This window comes from Spermophilus citellus, assembly GCF_964194105.1.
Source record: "Spermophilus citellus genome assembly, chromosome: 7".
In the NCBI taxonomy this organism is placed as follows: domain Eukaryota; kingdom Metazoa; phylum Chordata; class Mammalia; order Rodentia; family Sciuridae; genus Spermophilus; species Spermophilus citellus.
In genome coordinates, this window is record NC_138188.1 from 122618190 (window position 1) to 122636273 (window position 18084).

The following is an 18084-nucleotide window of genomic DNA, read 5'->3' on the forward strand; positions in this document are numbered from 1 at the left end:
ACAAATAGCCCTGATTGTCACAGAGCTTATACTCTAGACTGATTAAAATTCAAGATTAATTTTGAAATCTAAATGCAGATACAGATGGTCACCATCTGTAATGGCTTGACTTATGCATTTTTTTCTTGGTTGCTGTTGTTGTTTAATTTATGACGGTATAAAAGTGATACACACTCAGTAGAAACCATGCATCGTGCTTTGATCTTCTCCCAGGGTAGGGATATGCAGTACCATGTTTTCCTTCCTGTAATGCTGGGTAGTAATAGGAAGCTGCAGTTCCCAGTCAGCCACTGGCATACAAAAGTAAACAACAGATACTCTACATTGTACTGTGGTGCCAGCATTTTTGAATATTGAATTTTGGGTTTTCATATCCCATCTTGTCTAAAAAACGCCTATCTGTGTATGTATATGAGATATTCAACATCTTACTATTAATAATGCTTTGTGTTAAGACAATTTTGCTCAACTGTAGATTAATATAAGTGCTCTGAGCACGTGTAAAGTAGAATAGGCTAAGTTACGATGGCCAGTAGATTAGGGATATAAGTATATATCTGACTTACTGTGTTATTAATCTTGATGGGTAATAGAGTATAACACCATCATCAATCAAGGAGCATCTGTGTATTAATTTACAAAAAGAACCAGGACTCAAAGTTGAACCCCAAAATACAAATAAGTCCTTTAACATATGAAAAGATGTTTTCTAACACCAAAAAAAAAAAATCAATAAATGGGCAAAAGAACTGAATAGACACTTCACAGAAGAAGAAATACGATCGATCAACAAACATGAAAAAATGTTCAACATCTCTAACAATTAGAGAAATGCAAATTTAAACTACATAGCGATGTCATCTCATTCCAGTCAGAATGGCAATTATCAAGAATACAAGTGGGGGGGTGGGGTTGTAGATCAGTGGTAGAGCGCTTGCCTAGCACGTGTGAGGCACTAGGTTTGATCCTCAGCACTGCATAAAGATAAATAAATAAAATGAAGGCATTATGTCCATCGACAGCTAAAAATTATTTAAAAAGAATACAAGTAACAATAAAGGTTGGCGAGGATGTGAAGGAAAAGGTACACTCATACATTGCTGGTGGGATGCAAATTGGTGCAAACACTCTGGAAAGCAATATGGAGATTCCTCAGAAATCTTGCCCATCATTGGATCCAGTTATCCCACTCCTCAGCATATACCCAAAGAACTTAAAATCAGCATACTATAGTGACATGGTCACATCAATGTTTATAGCAGCTCAATTCACAATAGCTTAGCTATGGAACCAACCTAGGTGCACTTCAACAGATGAATGGATAAAGAAAATGTGGTACATATACACAATGGAATATTACTCGGCCATAAAGAAGAATGAAATGATGGAATTTGCAGGTAAATGGATGGAACTAGAGACTATCATTATAGGTGAAATAAGTCAATCCCCAAAACCAAGGACAAATGTTCTCTCTGATATATGGATGCTAACGCACAATAAGTAGGGATGGGGGGGGATAGAAGTTCACTGGATGAGACAAAGGCTAATAAAGGGAAGAGCGGGGAGATGGGAATAGGAAAGACAGTAGAATGAATCAGACATAACTTAAACTCCACATCATGTACAACCACAAGAATGGGAAGTTATATTCCATATATGTATACTGTGTCAAAATACATTCTACTGTCATGTATATCTAAAAAAAAAAAAGTAAAAAATTTTTAAATACTTATTTCTTAGTTTTTTTAGGTGGACACAATATCTTTACATTTATGTGGTGCTGAGAATCGAACCCAGTGCCTCACGCATGCTAGGCAAGTACACTACCTAGTTGAGCCACATCCCCAGCCCTAAATTAAAAAAAAAAAAAAGACATTTTCTTTTCATCTCACTCAAAATAAGAGAAATGCATATTTAAGTTACACTCTCCCCCCCCTTATTGATTGGCACAAAGTCCAAATTGTTGACCAAGTACTCTACTGGTGAGGCTATGGGGAAACAGGGGCAGGCCCATGCACTGCTGAGCCTCACATGTTCATGCTAATCAATACGGAGAGCAATAAAACCATAACTCCAAGGGGCTCCATCAGTGCCACAAGAGGCTTCCCAGTCAGTCACCTGTCCCAGGAATTGTATCCAATTTGTACTCCAAGAATGAATTCTAGAAATAAATGCAAGTTGGTAAAGATACATATAGGATGATACTTGTTATATTATTTGTAATCACAAAAATGTCAAAACTCTGAATGTTTAACAATTAAGAAATAGTTGAACAAATAATGGTCTAGCCATAGTATGGAATATTATGGATTAATTGAAAATAGCTAAGGTTGTCTACTTCCATCATATATTAAATAAATATCAAGTTGCAGACAAATATATCATCATATTAATTAACCACGCACCCAATGGTGTTCTCAGGACTTTTAATACAATATCTCATTTAATTTTTGCAACAACATTATGAGGTGAATACTATCATTATTCCATTTCAAAGATGAAAGCAAATGATGGGGAGGTAAAGTAATCTGCCCAAGGTTAACCAGTTAGGATATGACTAGGCCCCGGAATAGAACCCAGGGAGGGTGGCTTTGAAGTACCAGCATAGAATCATATGGTATACTTTCTCTAAACATAACTCTAAATTCGAATAGGTGTAGGTATACATATTTGTTTGAATGAATGTAGGAGCATGTATCTATCTGTCTATATAATGGGCCCCTCTGGTATGGCTATAACTCCTGGGGTTAGGTAAGGTGAGAGAAGGGAAGGGATTTTTACTTCTTTCTATAATTTGTTTATGATTGTGTATGTGTGGTTTTCCATACCTTTCAAGTAAGTTTTGAAACAAAAAATTATATATATATACATATATATAACCTTAAGGAAATGAAAAAAATATCTACCAAGTTATTAATACAGATGTTCCTCAACCTAAAATGGGGTTACATCCTGATAAATCCATCATAAATTAATAACATAGTAAGTAAAAAATCCACTTAATATACCTAACTTAGGGAATATCATAGATTACCCTAGTTTACCTTAAACATGCTCCATTAGTCTACAGTTGGGTAAAATCGTCCAACAGATTATTTTATAATAAAAGTATTGAAAAATATCATGTAATTTATTTAATATCTGTATCCCAAAAGCACCGACAACAGAGAACTGTAGAGTATCAATTGTTTACCTTTGTGATGTAGTGGCTGACTGCCAGGGGCAGCTCCCTACCACTGCCCATCATTGTTAGAGAATAAAACACATTTTGAAAGCCTGGGAAGATATCAAAATTCTAAATTCAAAGTATAAGTTCTGCTGAATGCATATCACTTGTGCACCATCCTAGATTTAAAATTCACAAACCAAGCCAGGCTCTTGGCTGTGTACCTACCTATAATACCAGCAGCTCAGGAGGCTGAGGCAGGAGGATCGCAAGTTCAAGTCCAGCCTCAGCAATTTAGCAGGGCCCTCAGCAACTAAAAGGACCCGATCTCAAAACAAAAAATGATAATTTTTTAAAAAAGGACTGGGGCTGTGGCACAGTGGTAAACTGCTTCTGAGCTTACTCTTCAGTACAAACAAACAAACAAAAAAATCACAATTTGAATCATGGGAAGCTGGACCCCTCTGGTATGCTATAACTCCTAGGGTTGGGTAAGGTGAGAGAAGGGAAGGGATTTTTACTTCTTTCTATAATTTGTTTATGATTATGTATGTGTGGTTTTCCATACCTTTCAAGTAAGTTTTGAAACAAAAAATTAATTACAGGTTGAGAGTGAGCCTCCTCCAGACTCATCTTTTAAAATGAAATCCATCTAGCTGATTTGTAAGGCCTGAATTATTTACTGCTCCCACTCATGTCTTAGTAGGGGACTCACAACTTTCCAAAATCATGGAAGCCATTTAAAACGTCCACCATTGGATCTACTTTCCATCCCCCTGAACACCCACCCACATCTTTGTGTCAGCATGTCCCTACAAGCACTCAAATCACTAATCCTATTTAATTTTTCTCTCTTATGCTGCCTGTGAATTTGTAGGGCAGCCCAACAGTTCTTTACAACGTACATTTCATTTAATTGAAAACTTTTACTGAATTGCTATCTACTTTTCTGTCTCTAGGCAAAATTTTCCAAAATCAAATGGTTTTCATTCATTAACAATGGAAGAAATGACAGACTCCTGGGTCCCACAGGAGGGCACCTGAATACTGAGAGTCAAGTCGGAATGGCAACATGGAAATAAATCTCAGTCAAACCACAAGCGCAAAGAGGAGGTGGGAGGGAGTAACTTGTACAGAAACCTAGTATAAGTTTATATAAGTATAAGCTGTGGATTTCCGGCAGTGTCCATGCAGAAAGGACAGGTGGGGTCTTGCTGGAAAATTCTTTGCTACGAAATGACACCTAGGCTGCTGACCTTGCCTCCCCGGCTTCCCCAACAGCGCGCTTCATTTACTCGCTACAGCCACCTCTTCTTTCCCTAAAACATGCAGCTGTCCTTCAGCATGGCGCCTGGGAAGCTTGTTGCTTCAACCTACTGGTGTTCTTGCATCCACCCCTGTTTTCGCTCTGCTTCAGCCAGAGAGTAGTCTGATAGGTTGAATGAATTAAGGAAGGTAGTCTTTGTTATCCCCACATAACTTGTCAAAAAGATCTATGAAGTCAGACTTACTGAGTTCCAGAACCACTTCTTCCACTTACTAGCCAGTCTAAGAGTTTGAGACATGTTTGTTGTCCTGGATTGGACTTCCAGCACTGGGGGAAAAAAAAGCAAGTTTTTGTTTGTTTCCAGGGATTGAACCCAGGAGCGCTTAACCACTGAGCCATATCTACCAGTCCCTTTTTATTTTTTCCTTTTGAGACAGGGTCTCGCTAAGTTGCTGAAACTGACTTTGAATTTGCGATTCTCCTGCCTCAGCCTCTCGAGCCGCTGGTATTACTGGCGTGTGTCACGGCGTCCGACAAAAGAATGTTTGTTGAACCAAAGAATACGACGTATTGAAGAGACATTTTATATTACATTAATTGTAAATGAGCTAACATTTGCACCACACCTGGCCCACAATCAGGGTGTGTAAGACTAACCACCCTCCCTCCTACACCGTGAGTTTCCTGCCAGGGGTGGGGAAAGTCGATTCGGTTTCAGCTGCCCAACGTCCCATTAGGCGACTAGAATGACTGCATTACACACACAAACTCACATAATTGAACCCAGGGCGCCTTACCACTAAGCTACATCCCCAACCAGTCCCTTTTATTTTTGAGACAGGTTCTCGCTAAATTGTGAGGCTGGCCTAGAACTTGCGATCCTCCTGCCTCAGTCGCTGGGATTACAGGCGGGCGCCACCACGCCCGGCGAGGACTACAATTTTTAACATGCTCGGGGAGGAAACTGCTGGACCCTACAAATTCCACGTGGGTCTGGCTCCTTCGTGGCGACCACAAGTCCCATCGCGCTGCAAGAACTCCAGCTAGCACGCGCAGGAACAAAGGCCTACGACACTTGCAGACGAGTCTGACTTCTACGCGATCCCACCCGGCAGCGTTCCCACAGCCCCAGACTGCAGCTCTGGACGTCACGCCCCCAGCTTCAGACCTCCCACCCGAGGGTGCTTACATCAGACGCATGCGCACTCCTCCCTCTGCGTCCCCTCCCACTCTTCGTTAGTCCTTCGCGTTTGCAGTGCGGATCCTTTTTGTCCCCTACTGCGTGTGGTGTCACCTTCTCTGCGGAAGTGTTGGCTGTGAAGGAAGAACATGGCGGCCGCAGTGGTGGCGGCCCCCGGTGCTCCTGCCGGTCGAGCTAACAAGCGCGGCGGCGGCGGGCCTGGAGGCGGCGGCGGCGGCGGGGGAGCCAGAGCGACCGAGGAGGAACCGCCGCCGCCCCTACAAGCGGTTCTGGTGGCCGATAGCTTCAATCGCCGCTTCTTCCCTATCTCCAAGGACCAGCCTCGGGTAAGCGCCGGCACGTGAGCAGCTAGCGGACCGGGAGGTGATGGGGCTGGAGCAAGTTAACCTTTCGACTGGCTATTGAAGCATGCCCTGGAAGGTCTTGTGTTCTTCCCAATTTTCCTAAAAATTGGGATGATCTGTTTAGAGGAAGGCAGATGTCTAAAGCTCGGTGACTGCCTGACCAAGTGAGTGACTGGCAGATGTAGGACACTCAGGGCGGTCCTCCCAGGTTTGGGAGGAATGACGAGGAATAAATATAGAAACATTGTTTGAGGGAAGCCTGCACACAGCGATGCAGTGGCCCAAGGAGGAGGCTGCTTTGCCTTTTAACTTTGCATTAATACGAAAGGGATAGTACCTTCCTTTGCCTCCAAAAGGGCGATGGTGTGCCTAAGAAAGAGCAGGCAGGATCTCGGGTTAGTGTATGTTTTACCTTCCAGGTTTTAATGACAACCTCCATCTGTCAAAAGGAGGACAGAATGATTTTAGGGGTTAGTTGTCATCAGTCCCTGAATTCTCCAGACAATGAGAAATTGGACTGAGCTAGTCCTGGGATCATCAGGTTAAGAAGGAACTGCACTGAGTTTTTGGGAAATCTTCCCTAACTACCCCCCAAAAGATTAATGGTTGTTCATTTGTAACAAGTGATGGGGGTGGCTAGCCCATGACTCTTAGGACTCAATAAAATTTTATGGGGAAGAAGACCTTAGCAGTGGTTAGAGTTCTGGTGATGTGATTGATTTCCAGTATTGTCCTTTGCCAAAAGACCCAGCAGCTCTCTGTCTGACACTAAGTAAATAGATTCCATGCTTACCATGTCCAAATTGCAACAACTCAGATTTTGAAGCTTAGAGCATGCTATGAACATCAAAGGTGGGAACCTGTTTATTCTTGAACTGGAAAGATAAGGCAAAACTACAGTGTTTGGGAACACTGGTAGAGGAGTGAAAATTATTGTTATGGGGTACCTAAAGGGCCCATAACAAAAGACCTCAAATATTTTTCATATCCTGCCCTGCAGGTCCTCTTGCCCCTGGCTAATGTGGCATTAATTGACTACACTCTGGAATTCCTGACTGCCACAGGTGTACAGGAAACCTTTGTCTTTTGCTGCTGGAAGGCTGCTCAAATCAAAGAACATTTACTGTAAGGCCCTGTAATTTTGCTTTCTATGCTTCACCATTTCTACCCAGTTTTTTCAGGATGGATATAACTCAGTAAGGGGAAACGAAGGGGTAAAAAAAAAAGTGTCTTTAGATCCTATTGTAAGGTCTAAGGTCATTTTCTTTACTTATCATGAGGTGAGCAGCTAAGCTCTGTGTCTGTCCATTTTGAGGTTCCTGTGACAAAAATAAGAATAACACTTGGGCCAACGAGTTCCCCTAGTTCCAGCTACTCAGGAGGCTGAGACAGGAGGATTGCTTGAGCCCAGGAGTCGAAGGCATCCTGGGCAATATAGTGAGATCCTCATCTCATAAAGAAAGAAAAAAAATGAATGACACTTGGGCTTGGGTTTCTCTGAACCTCACTTACAAAATTTGGTCTCAGTGGTTTTTTTTTAACCGCTGTAGTATGTAAATTATTAAAATAGAATCTTTGTTTTCCACTGAGTGTCCATATATCATCTGTTCTGATCCTCAAAGACAAGAATGAGTTCTCCTTCATCTTTGTATCCCTACTGCCTAGCTTAGTGCCAGGCATATAATAAGCCCTTACTATGTTCATTGAACTGGGTGTGGTGACAGACACCTGTAATCTCAGCTACTTGAAATCTTCTTGGAAAAGAGTGGCTCTCAGAATTTATGGAAGCTTAGCAAATAAAGGGCATTAGCATAGTCACCATCAGACAGTTCCTAAATTTTGTGTGGACTTCGAAGGGTAAAGGTGACGTGACAAGTATGTTTTCATAGGACTTTTATACCCTAGGTTTCAATAGGATTTTAAGTTCAAATCTATGTTTGGGGATAGGGTTCAAGGTATAGAGAAGAAATAACAACGTTTCTCTAACCCATAAAACAAAACTGGTGGCACAGGATGCTGAAAGCATTAATTACAGTACATAAATCTCTTTGAAGTTGAGGACGCTGGCAGAAACCCAAAAAAGCCAGAGAGAATGAGGGTGAATGTTTAATTGAGGAAGGGGTTGGGAAGGTCCATGTGATGTTTATGGTTGATTTACTCGTTCGCTTCCCTGTAGGAAATCCAAGTGGTGCCGCCCCACATCCCTCAATGTGGTTCGAATAATTACATCAGAACTATATCGATCACTGGGAGATGTCCTGCGTGATGTTGATGCCAAGGCCTTGGTGCGCTCTGACTTTCTTCTGGTGTATGGAGATGTCATCTCAAACATCAATATTACCAGAGCCCTGGAGGAACATAGGTCAGGAAGGGAAAGTGGCAGGGACAGGTGTTAGGGGGCAACAGAACTCTAGGATTGCTCTTTTGCAGCTCTCTCCCTTCTATCCTTTATAGGTTGAGGCGGAAGCTAGAAAAAAATGTATCTGTGATGACAATGATCTTCAAGGAATCTTCTCCTAGCCACCCGACTCGTTGCCATGAGGACAATGTGGTGGTGGCTGTGGATAGTGCCACAAACCGAATTCTGCATTTCCAGAAGACCCAGGGCCTCCGGCGTTTTTCATTTCCTCTGGTGTGTGGGTATCTGGGGTCCCCAAGATGGGAAAGTGACTGGCTTCAGCAGGAGAAACAGGTTAAAGGTCATATCATTTCTCCCCTCAGAGCCTGTTCCAGGGCAGTGGAGATGGAGTAGAGATTCGATATGATTTACTGGATTGTCATATCAGCATCTGCTCTCCTCAGGTGAGCTGTCAGAGCCAGAGTTACACATTTGAAGAGTAGAATTCTGAGGGTCTTTTGTCTCCTCAGAAGGATAGGGGATATTTTTTCTCTCTCTTTTTCTTTTGTTGTAAAGCCAAAAGATGATGTCATCTTCTCCCCCGTGTATTGAGAGCCTCTTTGGGATTCTGGTCCATGTCCAAAATAGGTTTGATAGGTCTCTGGTGGCTGGTATTTGCTTCCAGAGAATAGCACCTAACCTTAGCCCACCCTGCTTCCTCTTCAGGTGGCTCAACTCTTCACAGACAATTTTGACTACCAAACTCGAGATGATTTTGTGCGAGGCCTGTTAGTGAATGAAGAGGTGAGAAAAGTCTTCCAAAGCCTCTTTAGGAGGGTAGGAAAGAGCTTGAATTTTATCCCACTTTGGTAACTTTTGTGTTTTATTGAGGCTTAGGAGCAAGGAAAATAGCTGGGAAGCTGGGGAAAACAGACCACAAATAAAACTCTTAGGCTGTTTGGCTGTTACAGAGAGGAAGGGGGAACTGAGGATATTTAGGAAGATATTATACTTGGGGATGTTCTTCCTGTCTTGCTTGCTTAGCTGACCTCAACTTCCTTCCCATTTAGATCCTAGGGAACCAGATCCACATGCACGTAACAACTAGAGAATATGGTGCCCGGGTCTCTAACCTACACATGTACTCAGCTATCTGTGCTGATGTCATCCGGCGATGGGTCTACCCTCTTACTCCAGAAGCCAACTTCACTGACAGCACCACACACAGCTGTACTCATTCCCGACACAACATCTACCGAGGGCCTGAGGTCAGCCTGGGCCATGGCAGCATCCTGGAGGAAAATGTGCTTCTGGGTTCTGGCACTGTCATTGGCAGCAATTGCTCTATCACCAACAGTGTCATTGGCCCCGACTGCCACATTGGTGAGCACAGGTGGGGAATCAAACCAACCGTCCTAGGAATAGGAACCTGGGGACCTTGTGTTTTCAGAAGCAAGGATGGACCCATGGGTTTTAGTCCTTGGGTACAAGGGACTAGAGAGGCTAGCTTAAGAAAAAAAGGAATGAGGATTTGACAACTGATACTTTAAATATTTAAACTGTAACCTGTGAGCCTATTATTGGATGACTCTTCACATTCCAGAGCACCCTATAGTCACATTCAGGACCAAGTGGATAATTAACATGCAGTAATAACCTCTATTTAGTGTATTACTATTTATATATCTGAGCTTATTCAATCCTCACAAAAACCTTGAGGTAGGTATTATTTATCCTAATTTATAAACAGGCTTTAAGAAGTTGTCTTGCCCAAGGTCATAGCTAATAAGAGGCAGCACTATGGCTTGAATTCTGGGTATTCTGGTTATAAACCCAGAGTTCTTTTTACCCTCTCATAATTAACTGGTTAGCCTCTTGGTAACTCATTGTGGCTATAGGAAAGTGATGCTTCTAATGATACTGCCCCTTTAAAGAACAAAGTAAGATTCAAATTCTAAAATGTAAAGAGGAGGCAGACTAATTTGATTCTATTTGTAGAAATGGATATGATTCTAATAAACGTCTTGAGTTTGTTCCCAGAAATCTGGAAGGTTTCCCAGTTCTTAAGCCCTGTATATATTCTTTAGTAGTTGTGAACTTGGTAGAGAATGGTCAGGCAGAGCAATGTTCTGTTCTCAGGGTTGAGCCTAGAGAGTGACTGGATATTTCTGGTGTGTTGGTATGAGACATTAGAACTATGTGGGAACTGGGCTAGTGTCAGTAAGCCTTGTCCTCCATGAAAGGCTTTGGCCTAGAGGTGAAGCCCTGAGTAACCAGGAGTCCTTTCTATCCTGAGTCAGGTGATAACGTGGTGTTGGACCAGGCCTACCTATGGCGGGGTGTTCGAGTAGCTGATGGAGCACAAATACATCAGTCTCTGCTTTGTGACAAAGCTGAGGTCAAGGAACGAGTTATTCTGAAGCCACGTTGTGTCCTCACTTCCCAGGTGAGATCTGCTCCATACTGTTCACAAGCCCTGAATTGAGTGGTAGTAATACCAAGCCAAAAGAAACCTTTTTTCCACCAAAATTCAACCTGAATTGAGAGTTTAAATCCATTGGTTTCATTTACTTTCCACTTGACTTAGTCTAGAAAATAAAATAAAAATAAAAAGGTCCCTCCTAACACACTGATGGATCTGTGCTACCTATTCCTTTCTTCTCCCCTAGGTGGTAGTGGGTCCAGATATCACGCTACCTGAGGGCTCGGTGATCTCTTTGCACCCTCCAGATGCAGAAGAAGATGAGGATGATGGCCAGTTCAGTGATGATTCCGGGGCTGACCAAGAAAAGGAGAAAGTGAAGCTGAAAGGTGTGGGGCATCTGTGTACCTCTCTGCCCTGTAGAAAAGCCACTGTTCCTTTGGGAGGGATGATACTTCTGTTGAGCCTTCTCTAAACATCAATGCCTTTTTCAGGTTACAATCCAGCAGAAGTAGGAGTTGCAGGCCAGGGCTACCTCTGGAAAGCTGCAGACATGGATGTGGAGGAAGAGGAGGAACTAAGGCAGAATCTATGGGGTAAACAAGGCCTTACACCTGCCTTCCTGCTTCCAAGTCAATATTTTGAAGGAGAATGACTACTTCAGAGTCAGATTACTTTTCATTCCTCTTTTCATGCTGATAGGAGAGATATATTGCTCTCTGACAATGGCTCTTTTCTTATTTTTCTTTTTTTCCACCCTTTCTGTGTTCTAAGGGCTCAAGATCAACATAGACGAAGAGAGTGAAACTGAAAGTGAGCGAAGTATGGATTCTGAGGAGCTGGACAGTCGGGCAGGCTCCCCTCAGCTGGATGACATCAAAGGTGAGTGACCAGGGGAGCAGAGGCTATTCTTTACCTACATCAGCTAGCTTAAGGCTCGTTCCTCCCAGAAACAATTTAGTATAAAATCAAGAGTAGGAGACTTAAAGCAAAGCATCTGGAATGATGTTGGCCTGTGAACTTTTTCTTTTTTAGTGTTCCAGAATGAAGTCCTGGGAACATTACAGCGAGGCAAAGAAGAGAACATTTCTTGTGACAATCTAGTCCTAGAGATCAACTCTCTCAAGTAAGAGGAGCCCATCCCTTTTCTTTTCTACCCTGGGAAATTCAGGGCAGGTAGAGCTTCTCCGAAGTGTTTCTTTCCCAAATAGGAACCTTTTCTCTCACTGTCCCAAGTGGAGAAGGATGGTAGTATTTGGAGCAAGGAAAGCATTAAGTTTTAGCTTCATTATGACCTCCCCTCCCAAAACCTTCCCCTTCCATGTTCTGACTTTCTGTCCTGTAGTTTGCTGTCCTGCAGCATGCTGAAAGGGCCAGTGAAGGCCTTGTTGTCACACCAGTCTCCCCACAGGTATGCCTACAACATAAGCCTGAAGGAGGTAATGGAGGTATTGAGCCATGTGGTCCTGGAGCTCCCCCTGCAGCAGATGGATACTCCGCTTGACCCAAACCGCTACTGTGCCCTGCTGCTTCCTGTGAGCAAAGCTTGGGGCTGGGTATAGGGATTAGGTGGAGGCACTCATCCTCACTGTGCTTGACTTTAAAGGAAGTCAAGAGTAGATGGTCTTGTGGGGTACATGCTACTTCTGGCTCCTTTCTTTTTCCTTGCCTTTGGAAACTGGTTGGGTTCTTGAGCAGCCTTGGCTGTCCAAAGTAATCAGATTGGGTTTAATGCTGGCCTTTGAGGACTCAGATCCTAATAGGTCCCCAAAAGGATACTCAGAAATAGACCTGGAAGCCAGTATACTGGTGTGTATCTGAACTCCCAGGTACTTAGGAAGCTGAGGCAGGAGGATCATTTGAACCCAAGAGTTTGCGGCAAGCCTGGGCAACATAGCAAAACCCCATCTCAGAAAACAAATGAATGATCAAAATAATAATAATAATAGACTTGAACTTTCAGACTATGAAAATTATTTAGCCAGAACAAGATCAGCCTGTAGGCTGGGAATAGGTATTTTGAGGCAGCCTTTAGCATCTGACCCCCTTTCACTTTTCCTGGGAAATCTATTCTTTTCCCTCTGGCTGCCAACAACTCCCAAGTCCCTCTGACATGCTTCCACAGGACCTCTATCATTTTCCTCTTGCCCTTTTGTGTCATTAAAAAAAAACATGTATCAATATTGATTGTCATTGCTTTTAAAGTATAGGTGCATTCTCAAAAATACATTGTACTTCCTTTCTTTCTTTCATAGCTGCTCAAGGCTTGGAGCCCTGTTTTTAGGAACTACATAAAGCGCGCAGCTGACCATTTGGAAGTGTTGGCAGCCATCGAGGACTTCTTCCTAGAGCATGAAGCTCTTGGTACTTCCATGGCCAAGGTGAATACCACCTAGAGCTCCATGCTTCTCTATCTGCTTTGAAAGAGACCTTGGTGACCAACGTGGAGTTTGTCCCTAGTATCCAGCTCATTGCTACATCAGTACTGCTTAACGACAGGCTAATTCTAGTAAGGCAACTACTGGGGGGTTAACCTGGGAATGTGCAGAGCACTGTCCAACAATAGTTTCAGAACTTATCCTGCCCCAGCATCAGAGCGAACAGTTCACTCTTATTTGTTTAGAGGAGGCTGCTCAGTGTGTGGAAGGTAGAGCTGTTAAGATTATGCCTCCTCTCCCTCTGTTACCCACTGTATCATGCTGGACCCTGCAAAGCCCTTGAGATCCCTTTTGCTGGCCTTCTGCAGGTACTGATGGCTTTCTACCAGCTGGAGATCCTGGCTGAGGAAACAATCCTGACCTGGTTCAGCAAAAAGGACGTAACTGACAAGGGCTGGCAGTTGCGCAGGAATCAGCAGGTGAGTCAGTCTTTCCTCCTCTGGCCAAGGTGATTCCCAGATCTTTGGCCTTAGTGTCCAGAGACTCTGGCTGTTAGGAGCGGTTTATCCACCAAGAGAATGAGAGGGCACTTGGCTGTCCCCCAGTAACTTTTCCTTCTGCTTCCTTACAGCTGCAGAGGTTCATCCAGTGGCTGAAAGAGGCAGAAGAAGAGTCATCTGAAGATGACTGAAGTTACACTGCCCACTCTTGTGGTATGATTGATTGCCCTCCTGACTCCTGGATCAGGAGAAGTGAGGAGCTACCTGCAGAAGGATGAGAGGACCTACTCCAGGCTGAGAATTAAAGGAGCAGAGGCTGAACTACAGTATTCTTCCCATCGCCAGCAACCATGTGCCTCTTATCCTGATTGGAGAGTTGGAATGAGGGAAGTTGGGCTGAAACAAAGTCTCTGCCTTGGGAGGAGCTAGGCAGGCCCTACAGTTGGAGGAAGGCCAGAGGAACAGCTTTTTGCTCTGGCTTTCCCTCAGGGAACAGCGGAGAGCAGCTGGTCCTTTCTGCTGCTTGTATTTGTTAATATTAAAAAAGAAAGGTGTATTTGTTTTCTCTCCAGATCTGACCAATTAGCCATTGATTTACATGATCAGCCTTTCCCTACACTGGGGGAAGGGAGAAGAGGGGTATTGTGGCCACTAGGTGGTACTATATCTTACTAATTAACCATTCCCTTGGCTCTTGGGTAGTAGAGGACTGAGCTTATCCAGCTTCTGTGGACCAGTCTATGGTTCTGGAGTGGTGTGCCTGAGCTGATTTTCTTACCAGTTCTGGTCCATATTAAGCCAGGCATATATGTAAAGCCCATTACCTCTTGCCAGTCCCTCTCACATGTCTTTTCCATTTGACCCAGTACTAGTCATATCAGGGAAGTTGGACCACTCTTTGTCTTAAAGATAAGAAAATCTGCTCAGGGTCTCATGAATTCCACGTAAAGTTACGAACTTGAACCTCATAAACGAAAACTCTTTCTGCCTCAGTATCTTATCTCTCAGTGATAGGGAAACTGCCTCCAGAAGCAAATAAAACCCAAAGCCAGTAATGAACACCCTAAGAATGCAGGAAAGTCCTGTGAAATGTGCTTTCCCTTATTTCTGAGAGACTTTAATGTGTGACAGGCATTTACTAAATATTCTTTATGTGTCATTTCATTTAACCCTCATGTCAGCCCTGTGAAGTAGATCTTGCTTCATTTTCAGAAGGGGAACCCAGAGAGGCACTCAAAGAGGTCCTATGAGTTGTTATTGATAGAGCCAGGATTTGATATTGAACCCTAGAGCTGGAATTTGTCATTTTACTATATTTTTTTAACCTCAGCAGTGAGACATGCCCTCTCTCTCCTTTGTGAGGTCTTTCTTATTTGTTTGTTTGTTTGTTTCTTTCTTTCTTTCTTTCTTTCTTTTTTTTTTTTTTTTTTTTTGTGTGTGTATGTGTGTGTGTGTGTGTGCGCGCGCGCGCGCTGGGGATTAAACCCAGGGACTTGTGCATGGTAGGCAAACACTCTGCCACTGAGGTATATCCCCAGCCCTTTTTTTTATTTTGAGACAGGCCCTCATTAAGTTTTCTAGGCTAACCTTGAACTCGGTGATCCTGCTGCCTCAGCCTCCCAAATGGCTAGGATTACAGGTTTAAGCCACCTTGCCCAGTTCCTTTGTGAACTCTTTGTTGCCTTCATATAGAGTGAGTTAGTGCTTTCCTCTATTGATACTTAGTGTGGCAAATGTCACTGGTAACAAGGGACCCCCTGGCATGGAAGTCATAGATAAAATGAGTGTCTTCATTTCAGTGAAGTGGAAAGGAAAAAGCTCAGAAAGAAGATAGTGAACTCTCCTTGGGGTAAAGACATTTCCGAAGAGGAAAAAATAGACTGTCCAAGCAATGACTTAATTTTTTTCTTAGTAAATCTCTGTTTCAGTCTTATCAGGTACAGAATCTAGTACCTAGACAGCATATGAAGGTTATTACCTGGACCTAAGACACTTAAATACAGGTAACTGTAAGGTATCTCTGATCTGTACCAGATTGATGATGGAAGTCAGAAGTGATCTATAAAACTTTTTTACAAAGGAGAGATGTCTTCTAATTGGGATATTTAGGGAAAACTACCAACTTGTGATGCTGAGATTGGCCTAACAAATAGAAAAGGTTAGAAAGGCACATTCAAAGTAAAGCAAAATGAAAATTAAATAATATCTTTTGCTTCCTCCCAACAATCTCTTTCAAATGTTAGTAAAGGAATTCTTTTTCCAGGCACAGTGGCACATGCCTGTAATCCCAGCTACTCTGAGGCTAAAACAGGATGGTCACAAGTTCAAGGCCATTTTAGGCAAACTTTGTGAGTGTGTCTAAAAAAAATTTAAAAAGCTGAAGATGTAACTCAGTGGTAAAAGTCCCTGGGTTCACTTGCAATACTGAAAAATTTAAAAATTCTTTTAAAAAGGCACTTGAGCCAGGCACGGTGGCACCACTTGTAATCCCAGCAGCTTTGTAGGCTGAGGCAGGAGGATTGCAAGTTCAAAGCCAGCCTCAGCAACTTAACAAGGCACTAAGCAACTCAGTGAGACACTGTCTCTAAATAAAATACAAAATAGGGCTGGGGGCAGAGCTGGGGCTGTAGCTCAGTGGTAGGGCACTTGCCTAGCAAGTGTGAGACACTGGGTTCAATTCTCAGCACTGCATATAAATAAATAAATGAACAAAATAAAGGCCCATCAAGGTCTAAAAACTATTTTTTAAAAATTAGGTCTGGGGATGTGGTTCAGTTAAGTGCCCCTGAATTCAATCCCCCGTATCTCCGATCCTCCCCCCAAGAAAACAAGGCACTTGATTCAGTGATATGAAAAAGAGGAGATGACAATGAATAAGAAACACCGATATTTTGAAAAATCAAAGAGTGAAAGGTAACTTAGCAGAACACAATGAGTTTGATTCTACCTGCTGGAATGGTTGTTAAGAAGCAAGCCATCGTGCCCTTCATAACCCCAAAAAGGGAGGTTATACAAAGATCTGTATAAGAAAAATTTAACCCCTATCCTCACTTCACTGGATTCATCCAGGTGATTTTCTTTGCAAGAAATGAGATATTCAACTTCTGGAGAAATGATAGGAAGGAAATTATCAGAGAAATACTTAAGAAGACCATGAATTTCCAGGCAAACAGGGCCCCCAAGTGCCCTGTATAATGAATGAAGAGTCCTGTGAAATTTCAAGACACTGGAGAGAACCATCAGAGTCTCAGATCTTAGTAGTAGGCATGGTGGGGATGGAGGTGAATTATTAGGTTGAACGTGAAGAAAAAAACTGAATACTGACCTTTTTTGTTGTTTCCTTGACAGAAAAAAAAAAAAAACCCTGTTTTATTAAAACCCATCAGTTAATAGGTCATTTATGTCGAGCTTCCAGTCAGATTTTCAGCATCTCACCCTTAAGTGTGAATAGAATTCAAGCCAAGGTCCATCAAATATTTGAGAAAGCTTCAAAAATGAAAGAGACCAAAACCAGCAAATAGAAATTTTGAAACCAAGAAAAAAATGGCAAAGTTGGATACTTTTAAAACTTCAGAGAGGGAAAACCTACAATTATAAAAACTCAAGGAAGATACTGTGTCTACAAAGGAAGTGCTGTTAAAAGGAAGAACTGGAGAATAAAAGAGTTTTAGAACTGTAAAAATAAACAAGTTGTGTCCTGTTCTGAGTTGGAGGAGTAGAGAACCAAATTCTAGGGAGATTCTTCATTGCATTTCCATCCTTAGATATGTTTGGATTTCAAATTGTGAATATTTTACCTATCCAATAAAAACATACATGTTTAAGGATATATTGACATATTGGATAAGTAAAATCCAATATAATGGATGGCTAATGTTTGGAAGGGTTATAAATAATGTTAAGAAAATTTTGCAAAAAGGTGGAATCATTTAAAAATGAAATGGTACTACAGGAGAAAAGGTTAAGAAAAATGGTTAATCAAGAAGGTCCAACATCTAACACGAGTTACAGAAAGAATAGAAAAGATTGGTAGTGATAATGTTATTAATTCAAGAATTCATTATTAAATTTCTAGATGGAAAGAGTCCACCAAATAACCTAGCACAGTGAATGAAAAAAGATCAGTCACAGTGATGCACCTGCAGCCCCAGCTATCCAGGAGGCTGAATCATGAGTATCACTTGAACCCTGGAATTCAAGACCCTAATTCAAAACAAGATTTTCACCAAAGCATATCACAATGAAATTTCAGGACTCCAGGGGAAAAGGAACTTCTAAAGGTTTCCAGAGAGAATAAAAATAAGAATTAAGAGGCCTGAAGAAAATGAGATCAGTACTGAAACTAGAAGACAATGAGAATATGTCAAAATAGTTTTGCCTTCAAAATTCTGAAGAAAGATTATTTTCAACTTAATCATTTTTAGATATGCAAGTTCTCAAAAGTTTTCTATTTCCCATGCTTCCTTTC

The 18084-nt window shown here is 42.2% G+C and overlaps 1 protein-coding gene across 1 annotated transcript; it reads left to right on the forward strand.

Annotated features, from left to right (window-relative positions):
• Positions 1 to 5729: 5729 nt before the first annotated feature.
• On the forward strand, positions 5730 to 14172 carry EIF2B5 (eukaryotic translation initiation factor 2B subunit epsilon). The gene is made up of 16 exons (XM_081300628.1): positions 5730 to 5960; positions 6979 to 7103; positions 8155 to 8340; positions 8433 to 8610; positions 8700 to 8780; positions 9043 to 9120; positions 9387 to 9699; positions 10617 to 10762; positions 10986 to 11127; positions 11233 to 11334; positions 11513 to 11620; positions 11774 to 11864; positions 12150 to 12273; positions 12994 to 13119; positions 13485 to 13595; positions 13748 to 14172. The coding sequence occupies exons 1-16, from the start codon at positions 5763 to 5765 to the stop codon at positions 13805 to 13807; spliced, it is 2169 nt and encodes a 722-aa protein (XP_081156754.1). The 5' UTR covers positions 5730 to 5762; the 3' UTR covers positions 13808 to 14172.
• The last annotated feature ends 3912 nt before the right edge of the window (positions 14173 to 18084 follow it).

Excerpts from the sequence above, each read along its gene's own strand:
- EIF2B5 (XM_081300628.1), top strand. The coding sequence starts at position 5,763 with ATGGCGGCCGCAGTGGTGGCGGCCCCCGGTGCTCCTGCCGGTCGAGCT. Across the intron at positions 10,763-10,985 it reads GTTGTGTCCTCACTTCCCAG|GTGGTAGTGGGTCCAGATAT; the intron begins GTGAGATCTGCT and ends CTTCTCCCCTAG. Across the intron at positions 11,865-12,149 it reads CTAGAGATCAACTCTCTCAA|GTATGCCTACAACATAAGCC; the intron begins GTAAGAGGAGCC and ends GTCTCCCCACAG.